Below are 12,190 nucleotides of genomic sequence, written 5' to 3'. Positions count from 1 at the left end.
GTTACAGTTATGCTGACCTCAGCACTGGTCCTGTGGAAGCTAGAGCAATTACTGATCAGCTATTTCTCATTAAGCTGTGCTAGTAGAGCTTTTTCCGTAAGGATCTATACTAACTATATGTTCCCAGGTCATGAGGTTGTGATATCCCGCTATGCTGCTGGAGGGAAGGGGGCCATAATGGCTGCCCTCAAACAGAGGTGGGTACAGCAGACCATCACTAAGGATAACACTTCAAGTTGATAAACAACTTCAAAAAGCAGAGAAATCCAACTAATTTCTACAGGCCAGCCAAGCTCTTTGAGTCAGTAACAGTTAAGGTTCTCTTCTTTCAGGTCTCAGAGCGCCCCCCTGAGGAGAGAGGTGAAGGTGCAGCTGCTGGGGCAGAGGTCTGCTGTCCAGAGCCCTGAGTTTCAGACTGTGACTCCCATCTTTGGTAACCAGGGCCCAGGTCTGAGGCTGGATATCCAGCCTGGTGCTCTGCCTTACGGAGACCAGGGGTGTCAGAGCTCAGAGCCCCAGCGTCGGGCTCTCCTCTCAGGGGACCAGGGAGCGTCAGCTGCCTGTACTGCAGCTGTGGTCACGGCTGCTACCATCGCTGCCACTGCTCCTCTCCTCAAGGTACTGCAGCTGCTGTGAACAGAACTAGAATCCGTGAATGCATAGCTAATGAAATGCACATATGTTTGACCCATTAGAACATACATGGAATCCTGTTTACACTGTACGTTATAAATTGTTTCCCCATTGTTTGTGTGCGTGTGCTTGTTGTGTGTGTGTGTGTGTGTGTCCAGGCTCAGAGTGACATGGAGCTTCGTGTGTCCCAAATGTCTGAGGGTCTGAGGAGGCTGCTGGAGGCTGACAGACTTCCAGGCCAGTCCCTGGAGCGCAGAGCGGGGAGGGATGCCAGTGAAAGCAGGGAGGGGAGGGAGGGGAGCCGGACCCTAGACCGTGTCGCCCAGCTGGAGCAGCAGCTCAGCTCCCTGACCCAGCAGCGACTGCAGCACCTGGAGCTGATCCAGAACCAGCAGATGGGACTGCAGGCAAGAGGACTCTCCTCCCCTCTCCTCTTTCCTTCCTTCTGTACTCTGCTCTTCTCTCAACATCGCCAACTCGTCGTCTCTCATCCAATTAGAGCCGTCTTTTGGAGTCTGCTCTCAGCGTTGTGACTGGCCACGCCTCTGTGCCCGCTGCCCCCCTGCGGCCCCCTGACCCTACACCTGTACTATCTGCTGGTCTGCCACATGGACTGCCAGGTTCTCTGCCTGTAGGCCACTCTCAGACCCATCTGACGGTGGTTGACCTGTCTACTGATATAGGTGGAGTAACAGAGTAGTAGATGATGAGATCTCCTCATGTCCACTGGGGTTTTAGATGTAGGAGTGCTGTAGACTGACGGTCTCTTTTCTCCCACCCTTCCAGCCCAGCCCAGCCAGAGGACAGGATCTGGAGGAGGCCCGAGCCCCCCGGAGACCCCTGCCCCACGCAGAGTGATCCCTAAACCCACACACTGGAACTCCAGCACACAGGACACCCACAACCCCCAATCCAGCACTCGGAACGCCCAAAACCTCCCAACCAGGACCCAGAGGTCTACACACCCTGGCTCTAGAGACCCGGGACCCGGGGCCGTCCACACCACCAGGCCTGGACCAGCCAAACATACTCCACGATTAGGCTCCAAACCACAGAGAACACCCAGCACAACCCCAGGTCAGTTAATGAAGCCAAGAGTTGGCTTGTCCCTTCTGATACAGGATACTCAGCGTTCCCTTCCATATTAGTGATGATGTGAATGTACTAGAGTAGAAGGACATCTGTCTCAAAGCTTTGTAATTTGCCGAAAATGACACTTCAGATATCTATGTACGTGATTGCTGTAGTGTTTTTTTCTTTCCACCAGGGGGCAGTAGCGTCACTGAGATCATCAGAAAGGTTTAGGAGAGGTAGATGGCACAAAACAGACATACCCTGGAACCAAACAAGACCATACCGCTGGAACTGCAGTTTAATATCCATAATACTGACAAACTGATCTGAAATGCGCAATTGTCTAGTTCAGCAGATCTGAGTGTCCTGATTGGGTCATGTCATTTTCACAAGAATGTGTCAGAAAGTTGGACTGGATGGGGACCCCATAGTTGGTGGAAACTGAATCTTGTAGAAATCCCAACTACTCCTATCATGGGAATAATCAGTGGTTATATCAGCTGTTGGATCAGGCACTCTCCCACTCCTATCTGATAAACAAAAGTACTGCCGTGGCTTTCTCATAATACGAGGGTCTCTTTGCTAGGTAGTCTGCCAGACTGAAAGCCACACTCTTATCACCTATCGCTGAATGGTACACACAGTTTTATAGTTACAGCGTTCCAATCCCCTTAGGATCTTCTGGTCAGATCAGTGCTCATCTCCGGAACACACTGAGTGACGGGCCGGGGGACAATCTCCCCTCTAAATCTAATCTGCCTCTTCTCCAGAGTAGTCTTGACTGGCCAGGGCCAGCCAATCTCCCACGGCAACCTGGAATTGGCTTCTCAGGTGCAGTGGCCTCTGGTCCCATGGTGATTGATGAGTGTGGGCGATAATTGTGGCTTGCAATGCACCACTGTGTGTGTATTTGTTTGGTGTATGTGGAATGTGTGTGTGAGGAGGTTGTGTGTGGGTGTCTTAACAAGGACGATGATTGGAAAAGGCTTTAGATTTGACACCCTGTCTTTTCTGTAGGTCTTACCAGGCCTGCAGTCCAGTCCCAGGGACATGGAGCCTGGCTATCAGGCCTGGTGCAGCCCAGTCTGGTGCAGCCCAGTCTGGTACAGCCCAGTCTGGTACAGCCCAGTCTGGTGCAGCCCAGTCTGGTACAGCCCAGTCTGGTACAGCCCAGTCTGGTGCAGCCCAGTCTGGTACAGCACAGCCTGGTGCAGCCCAGTCTGGTGCAGCCCAGTCTGGTACAGCCCAGTCTGGTACAGCCCAGTCTGGTGCAGCCCAGTCTGGTACAGCCCAGTCTGGTGCAGCCCAGTCTTGTGCAGCCCAGCCTGGTACAGCACAGCCTGGTGCAGCCCAGTCTGGTACAGCCCAGTCTGATACAGCACAGCCTGGTACAGCCCAGTCTGGTGCAGCCCAGTCTGGTACAACCCAGTCTGGTGCAGCCCAGCCTGGTACAGCACAGCCTGGTACAGCCAGCCTGGTGCAGCCCAGTCTGGTACAGCCCAGTCTGGTACAGCCCAGTCTGGTACTAGGGGTCTGACTGGCATATCGGGAATATCCTTCTGCAGAGACAATGCTAGGATTAGCATAAGGCAAGACAGATAGGCTAACGCTACTCACTGCATAAACATGTTGCTGGCGTGAGTGAGATTGTTTCAGTGTTTGTTTTTTTTGGTCTCGATTGGGGCTGTGAGTATGTGTGCGTCTGTGTGAGTTGTCATTGTGCTGTGTAAGATGTCTGAGGTGGCACCATTTTGTAGCTGCCTGTCTGCCTGCATGGTGCTGCTTGTGCCTCGGAAAAGCTGGTTGTCATGGCAACCACGCTATTTCTACCCTCAGCTTCCTTCTCCATCTCTTTCTCTCTCCTATTATATTATCTCGCTCTCCCTCCCCCCCCTCCCCACTGTCTCATTGAGAGTTTTCTATTTTTAGTGTCTTTGTCTCTGAAGCCCAACGATGTTGTCATGTTAGACCCCGGGTCTGAGACGAACATTAAGGCCAGTTACAGAGGATCTCCGTCAGGCTGGTCAGCACACTGACCTGCAGGACTACATCATGATGTCATTACCAACGTGATGTGGTGATGTGTTACCGGTCACAAGGTCGCTCGCGATCAGAGGTTTCCTCTATGGCCGGTCAGATCTGGATGGTCAGAGTCCTAAGGCCATGAATGGCTGTCGGGTTACCTGCATTCCTGTCATCCCTTGCCTTCTCTATGGGAGCGTTCTGTGAGCAAAACAGACATTGCCATCAGCGTTGTTGTGTTCCCATTTCAGGCAGCGCCCTGGCTCCGTGTGCCTCTAGGTGGGGCTGACAACTGGAGCAACATTCGGTTTATCAATGCGACAGACTTAGACTGTCTTCCAGGATTGGAGTCGCATCATTTTCAGCTCAGTCGATTCAAGCCTGAAATATCATTTTCATGATTGCAGGCCACTTATTTCCACAGATTTTGAACACAATCGTAAAAAAAGCCTTTTTTTGGTTGGTTTGTTTTCTATTTAATCTCACTACCTGAGTGAGCTGAATGGGCCCCTGTGCAGCCGCCGCCTGTGTCCCCAGGCCCTCGTCACAGACTCCTGTGAGCCCCCTCCACGCCCTGCTCACACTGAGCTCTTCCTGTTTGGAGGATGTGATGTAATCTCACAGTATTTCATCATCACTCATCCATGCTGGGAGTGCTACTGAGGCTACACACGCACACACACACACACACACACACACGTCTGTCAATGAAGGTCTAACGTTGATGAATGACACTGCCTTTAGACTACCAGTTTTCAGAGAGAGAGAAGGGGGGAGATACTACTACCATACTACAGGAGATCACATGAGGTAATAGCTTTCCAGCTCATCTGCATAATGTCACAGCATCAGTAGGCTGCTGCTGACCTCTCGGTGTCTTCGCTCCGATGTTTGCCAAACGTAATGCCACCTTCATACCCGATAATAGAAATAATTACTGTCAATGATTTGGTCACGCAGGGTAAAAGGCTCTCTATATTGTAGAGACATGTCCCTATGTAGAATGGCCTTTACAGACAGTATCACTAATGACATCTGACTCCAGGCCGGTGGATCTGAACCCCCTCCTTGGTTGTGATGCAGGACTGCTGTGCCACCTGGCAGTGTGTGTGCCAGGGGGTGAACATGGCATGGTCGCAGTAACCTGTAGCGATGCCCTTTGGAGTTGAAATGGAAGACTGTATTATTAGATAGTGGCCTTAAAACCCGCTATCGCTAACTAGGTCTGACCTCGGACAGCAGACAGCAGGAGGGTGGTGTGTGTGTGTGTTTGTTTTTGTGTGTGTACGTGTGTGTTTTTGTGTGTGTACGTGTGTGTGTGTGTGTGCGCGGGGAGACAAAGTATGTGTAGGACTGACACACTGAAAGGTAAAGGTGTGTGTGTGGTCTATGTGTTTGTCCCCGACAGGAAGTGGTAGACTCCCGGAGGCCATCCATGACGGCCGCCGCCGCCGCGGCAGCTGTACAGCAAGGACCGGAGCGAAGTCCGCCACGGTTGCCATGGCAACACCCCAAGACGGTGACGGACCACCGGAGCAATTCAGGTAAAGGAGAGAGAGAGAAAGGAAAGAGAGAGAGAGAGAGAGAGACAAGCGTTCGTGTTCATGTCCACTCAGTGCAGCCTCTCCAGTAACAGTGTCTGTACAAGGTAGGTCTGTGCTCCCCCCGGCATGAGGAAAGGAGAACCAGACATTCTGTGGAGCCCACGAGAGCCAGCATCAACAGGAGCTACTGTGTCTTTAACCTCACAGTCCAATCCCAGCTAAATGTGTGTGTGTGTGGGGGGGGGGGGTGTGTGGGGGTGTGCGTGCGCGCCTGTCAAGAGAATGCGCCTGTGTCGACGGGTACAATATTTGCATAATTGCATACAGAGAGAAAGGCAGAGATGGTAATTCACAGGACCTGCTCCTCTCCTCCTCCCCTTCCTCTACCTCATCTCATCCTCCCTTCTCTTCCCACCCCCTCCTCCCCTGCCCATGCCCGCTCGCCCCAGCAGCTCTTCTTTGCCGTCGTCTCCATGGCAACGACGACAGCATTTATCAGGCCCATCTGAGAGTGAATCTGCATGCCCCTGGCATCGTGCCAGCGTCGGCAATGAAAGGGCACTTTGAACCGCTGCCAAATTGGGGAGAGGAGGAGGAAAGGGGGGGTCTGTCAGGCCTGCTTAATGTTGGCAGTTTTGTACTTGGCAAGCCTCACCTTTTTCCCAGAATCCATCTGGCTGGCTGGGTGCCAGGCTCTTAGCGGAAGCTAAAAATTAACCCCTACGGTTGACTGGGGAAGCTGGAAATTTTCCACATGGAAGGAGGGAAGACAGGCGGAGGATTTAAGAGAGGAGGAGAGAGACAAACACAGTCAGGTTCTTGGCTGTTCTGTACATATGAGGGGCTTTAAGGACAGCTCTGTACTGGAGCTTTTCAGCAATGGAGGGAGGGAGGGAGGGAGGGAGGGAGGGATGGATGGATGTCCCCAGGCAGAGCACATCTCTGTTTTTGCTCTGCTACTCCTCTTCCCAACAGGCTGGGGGCTCCATCGCTGTGTACAGCTGTGCTCTTCAAATCAAATCCAGCCATGGCAGGGGCATGTGACATGCCCCTCTCCAAAGCCTTTCTGGCGTTTTCATTCGGTGTGTCGAGTGGTGGTCACCTCACCGGAGGAGAGAGCCGCCTCGGCTGGTCTCTGCTTCCTACCACCACTGCCTCCGGCACAGATAAACAACAAACATCGATCTGTTGTCCTTCCCATCCAACCCAGCCTGTCAGTCTTTCACCATTTGCTGATTACCTTCCGCAGATTTATGCGTTACACATGAGAGGACATTCAGAAGCGTTCCGTGTGCGTGATTTGGATCTATATGCTGACATATCAGATCTGTTGACTTTTCTCTGCGTGCCCATATAAGACCACTGTTCCTGGTTCCAGGCTACATAATACCAAATTCATCCACAAATATGTGTAAGAGGGTTTAAGTTTCCAAGAGCTTATTCTTGATTGTGTGTTGAAAGCGGCGTTGGGCTGGAGCGTGGCCAGGTCGGCCTGGTGTCTCTCTGCTGGGTGGACACACTGTGGCTCTGTGTCTGGTATGTGCAGACTGCAGTAAACCCCGTTCCTCTGCTCTGCGCCGCGTCCCCATGTTCCTCCCTGTCCTTACGCTCTGTCTCTCACTCCTTCACGCCCGCACGTGTTGTACATCTGCTTTGTGGCACAAATGTTTGTTTTCACATTCTCTAAATTCCAGACACCAGAACACTAATGCTATTTAACACTCTCTGACACACACACAAACACAATGCTATTTAACACTCTCTGACACACAAACACAATTGTGCTCTTTTTTAAATGTTCTTCCTTTTCTGTTTTCTGTTTCCGTCTTTAGAGCTATCATCCTCTCACACACACATTCACAGACACACACAACATGCGATCTGTTTCTGTCGTTGTTTCAGAGGGTGGCTGTAGCTCTGGTTTCCAGTCTGGGCTGGGCTGAGGGGGGGCAGGGTAGTGGGGGTAGGGCTCTCCTGCCGGGCTCTGGGGTAAACAAGCAGTAGGTCGGGGAACCCTACCTCGCCCAGCCTCGCAGGGCTCCCTGCTACGGCTGGAGACTGCAGACTGGCCTCACGCGCCTTTTGACACGCATACATTAAAATCAATGGGATTGGTTTCAGTTCAATTGCTTCAAAAATAAGTGTTTTTCATTCACAATATGAAGCTAAATGCATTATTAACCTCAAATTGTAATAATTTTGGTATACAGGTGTTGGGCTACATATATATTGTGGCTCAATAAATTAGATTTCGTTTTTTCGTTTCCTTATTTTATATAAAAACAATTGCTGACAAAGGCAAAAGTGCGAGTAGTCGACACGCATAGTTCATTCTCACTTTGGCTGGTATCGGGCACGTTTTGCAGTGTGAAACCTCCTCCGTGGTTTCGCCCAGCCTACTGCCAGTTCTGTGCAAATCGTATACTGTTCTCTGCTCAACATCGTGCGCCTATTTCAGTCCATTCAGAAGATTGCAGGGAGAGAGGGAGTGGTTTGAGGCTCGTGCGTTTGGAGAGCAACAAGTGGCATGTCATTTGTTTCAAAGGAACTGCGGAACGTGGTGCATACGTCACCGCTCCAGCCAGGTGGCATTCCAAGCAGGGAGAGGAGCGAAGACGTGGAGGCACAATCAACATTCCCAATCAGAATCCTAGTCAGGATGTAAGGCGCGCGTAAAGCAAATCTCACTCAAGCACGATCGAGCGAACACCGTGCGCTACTGGCACCGAAAGAGGAAGATACGTTCAAGATTGCTTTTGTGTTTGGACGCAAAAACTCAAGGACTTAAAAAAAAAATATATATATATATTTTACAAACAAGTGATCTGGGTATACAGAAAGACCACGGGGAGGACATTCAACATGTCTTCTTCACAAGTATCGTCATCCCGGAGACAGTCGTGCTATCTCTGCGACCTTCCCCGCATGCCCTGGGCTATGATTTGGGATTTTACCGAAGCAGTATGCAGAGGCTGTGTGAATTACGAAGGCGCGGACCGGATCGAGTTTGTTATCGAAACTGCACGGCACCTCAAACGTGCTCATGGTTTCCAGGAGGGGAGATCCCCCGGTCCACCGCCTCCGCCCACCGTGAAGACCCAGGCGGCAATTTCGACAAAAGAGACAGTGCAGCATAATCATGTGGACGGCCCGTCTAAACAGCAGCCCTCCGGTATGGATCGCTACTCCCTCAGCAGCGACAGACCGCGCTTTGACTACTCCGGTATTGGCGCGCACACCAGCAGGCTCCCCAACGGACTGAGCGGTCCAAATGGCTTCCCTAAACCAGATGACGGACCTCCAGAGCTGAATCGACAGAGCCCGAACTCCCGTCGGAGCCACGGGATGGTAGCAGTCCCAGGACAAATGGCGGTGCCGCCAAACCTGCTACCCCAGACCTTGTTGAACGGACCCCCGTCATCTGCAGTCATTGCCCCGCATAGCTTGGCCAGTCGACCCCCACCGCCCTCTGTTGTGGGCTCCGCATTGTCTCTGGGTTCTCAGACCGTGTCAGACCAGGGCAAGCGACCTGGGTCCGTATCCAGCACCGACCAGGAGAGAGACCTGAAGGAGAAGCAACGGAACGTCGAGGCTCTGTCTGAACTCAGTGAGAGCCTAAGGAACAGGGCAGAGGAATGGGCAAACCGACCCAAAATAGTGAGAGAGACTCTTCTTACGTTGTCTAATTGCACGCCGTTTGATGTGAGGTTTAAGAAGGACCATTCTCTCGTGGGTAGAGTGTTTGCGTTCGATGCAGTGTCCAAACCTGGCATGGACTACGAGCTAAAGATATTTATTGAATATCCCAGTGGATCTGGTAACGTGTTTTCCAGTGCATCTGGGGTGGCCAAGCAGATGTACCAAGACTGTATGAAGGACTTTGGCAGAGGTCTGTCCTCCGGGTTCAAGTATCTTGAGTATGAAAAGAAGCATGGTTCAGGGGACTGGCGACTGCTCGGAGACTTGCTACCAGAGTCTTTGCGCTTCTTTAAAGAAGTGTTAGGCGCTGAGATGTTGCCCCAGCCCTACGTTGATGCCAGCTGCCCCTTGCTGCCCACCTCGCTGGTTAGCATGCCCCGTGCCTTGCCATCAGCGAGTGCCCCGAGGACTGGAGTGCGGAAACGTAAAGCCTCTCCCGAACCCGACTCAGCTGAGGGAGCTCTCAAATTGTCGGAGGAACAACAACGGCAGCAGTGGATGGCCAGCCAGAGCGAAGCATTGAAGCTGACCATGGCTGCCGGATCGTTCGCTGCCTCCCATGGGGGACCCCCGCCCCTCGGCCCTGGCCATTCGGTTCACTCCAGTCGCGCCACACCCCCTGAATCCGCGCCCCAAAACGGACAGTCCCCTATGGCCGCGCTCATGTCTGTGGCAGACACTCTTGGCAATGCGCACTCGCCGAAGGACAACAACTCGGTGCACTCTACCACGTCAACTAGACATGGCAGCAGCAGCCCGGTTTCCCCCGCCTCCGTGTCTGGTCAGCGGCGTTTGGCCTCTCGTAATGGGGAGCTAAATATGTCTGGCGCGCCCTCTCAATCCAGTGCGCATTCGGGCATGGATCAAGTTCACGCGCAAAACATTCCAGATTCGCCCATGGCGAACAACGGACCTCTGTGTTGTACCATTTGCCATGAACGTTTAGAGGATACACATTTTGTTCAGTGCCCGTCCGTTCCTAATCATAAATTCTGCTTCCCGTGTTCACGGGAGAGCATCAAAGCGCAAGGAGCCACCGGGGAGGTGTACTGTCCCAGCGGGGAGAAGTGTCCCCTGGTTGGCTCTAACGTGCCTTGGGCGTTCATGCAAGGTGAAATAGCGACCATATTAGCTGGGGACGTTAAGGTAAAAAAAGAGAGAGACCCTTAGATGTAATGTAACTGGGTTCCTTCTAGAAAACTGAATTTTAGTCGGAACATATAAATATTATACATGTGAATATTCAAACTGACAAAATAGTCAATGTACAAAGGCGCGTTAAATTGCTGTTTTGAGTCAAAGGAACGTTACAAACGACAGTACAGTGCGTGATGTCACTTAAATTGAACGGGGATGTTGTGACGGTTGCTCGTGTTGTTTTGGACAGCTGTGGGGAGTTAAATGTACTTGGTGATAACTGCTACAGGTGCTCTCCCCTCAACTCATGCATTTCTCATAGAACGGCCAGTTAATAGTCCTGACGAATATCCAACTGTATGTTTGTAAAATGGAACTACGTGTAGAAAGATTCAAAAACAGATGTTTTTAGTAAATCACTTAACTATTCGATTTGAATAGCTTACAAAAAATTCTGAGGATTTTTCATTTTACGTTAATTTTTCATTTTTATATATATTTTTTACAGCAATATATCTAATTTCTTCTTGTGACAATTTTACCGTGTATTATTCATTTTCCTTCGTCCCTGTTTTGATATTTGACGATGCACGGGCGCAAAGATAGAGCACACCGCTGTACATGGACGTAAACTGATTGTTTATACATTTCTGTAGTAACAGATGACTTGTAAACGTGCCTTGGAGCTGAGTTAATTGTAATAAATTCCATTGATATTAACCCCTTGTTGACCTGTCAGTTTCTTCCCATGCCAAGGACGTTCCATTAGCAGATGAAACGGTGTGTTACAACCGTGATCCGTTGTGCCTCCAAGATCCTAAGTCATTAATGCAATTCCCTCCGTGTCTGTCGTAGACGATCAGCTGTTACCAGATGGACTCTTTGTTATGGCTCATTCACAGTTACAGTGGGCCTAATGGCTCAAGCACTACCATCAGTGTGTGAGAGTCTGGGTGAAAATGCTTGCACATGCTAGAGAAAGCCCAAAGGAGGCTTTCCTCAATTAGATTCCAGCAGGCTGTCATGTGACCTTCTCCCTGGTATTGTATTGGCTAAAAACACAGTGGGTGCGTGTCTGTTGCCATGAGCCAAGCGAACACTCACTAATCTGTGCTAGTAAGACAAAGGGACACACACACACACATGCAGTCAGTGGCACATTTCACGCACACACACACAGACACACACTTTGTGCAGCAAGGTAGACTGTTTGCAAACATGCACGCTACTGGGAGTGTCATACTCCCTCCTCTTCCATGCAGTGTGCAGTTAAGGTCGTGCTCATACACCACCTTTTTGTCTCTGTATCTCTCACACACGTACACACAACACAGTGTGCTTCCTGGCAAGGTGCCAAGGAGAGCCTTGTCAGCGGACTGGCACATCCATACACATTGAAAGCCCCATGGCTGAGCCAGACACCAGAGTTGTTGGTGTATAATGCATGGAGCGAGTGTGTCATTCCAACAGACTCACTCGCTTCCATGTCCTGGTTGCATCATACTGGCATCTCGTACCCTGCTTAGCTCCTCAACTTTTTTTCTTTCTGCCGATAGCTAAACTCAGCTCAGGAAACCTTTTCCTGGCACATAAAAGTTAGGACTTCCTGTATGTATTATAGGTTTAGATTATTATAGGTTTAGTCGGTCAGGAGGAGCAGGACCAGAGCATTTCAATGTATCTGTACTTGTTACAAATGGCTAATAAACTTGAAACTTGCAGATAGATGGCAGCATCCGGAGGGAGATTCACATCGCTGCCATAGTCTGTATTTATATATAGCCTCTTTGTATCCTGGAGACCAGGGGCTGTATCACCCAGGGGATAGCACCGATCCTACTACTGGGGCCGGGTAATTGGTTGAGCATCAGAGAAGGAAAGAGACTGTTGTTGGTGTCGGGTTTCACAGATTCGCTTCAATGCAAATTGGCTCGTCGGTTTAACGGCAGTTTTAAAGCAGGCGTCTGAGAATGCAGCCCCACTTCCCCCTCCTACACAGACATGCACACACACACCAGCTCTCTCTCTCACACACACACACGTAAAACGTCTCAACGTTCTTCTTCCTGGTCATGTGCCCT

At 50.9% G+C, this 12,190-nt stretch overlaps 2 protein-coding genes across 3 annotated transcripts in view; both read left to right on the top strand.

The window, feature by feature from the left end:
* kiaa0586 (KIAA0586 ortholog) overlaps positions 1 to 12,190 on the top strand; it is a 64,351-nt gene that overhangs the window by 971 nt on the left and 51,190 nt on the right. For both annotated transcript variants that reach the window (XM_062469174.1, XM_062469173.1), the window contains exons 4-9: positions 128 to 197; positions 333 to 618; positions 792 to 1,040; positions 1,133 to 1,316; positions 1,420 to 1,710; positions 5,138 to 5,273. In XM_062469174.1, the coding sequence (XP_062325158.1) occupies positions 128 to 197; positions 333 to 618; positions 792 to 1,040; positions 1,133 to 1,316; positions 1,420 to 1,710; positions 5,138 to 5,273 (1,216 nt within the window). The remainder of the gene's footprint in view (positions 1 to 127; positions 198 to 332; positions 619 to 791; positions 1,041 to 1,132; positions 1,317 to 1,419; positions 1,711 to 5,137; positions 5,274 to 12,190) is intronic.
* On the top strand, positions 7,712 to 10,823 carry irf2bpl (interferon regulatory factor 2 binding protein-like). The gene has a single exon (XM_062469176.1). It carries the CDS (start codon positions 8,136 to 8,138, stop codon positions 10,140 to 10,142), a length of 2,007 nt encoding a protein of 668 aa, XP_062325160.1. The 5' UTR covers positions 7,712 to 8,135; the 3' UTR covers positions 10,143 to 10,823.

The sequence above is a fragment of the Osmerus eperlanus genome, chromosome 9, assembly GCF_963692335.1.
Source record: "Osmerus eperlanus chromosome 9, fOsmEpe2.1, whole genome shotgun sequence".
NCBI lineage: Eukaryota > Metazoa > Chordata > Actinopteri > Osmeriformes > Osmeridae > Osmerus > Osmerus eperlanus.
This window is presented reverse-complemented; position numbering and strand designations above follow the sequence as displayed.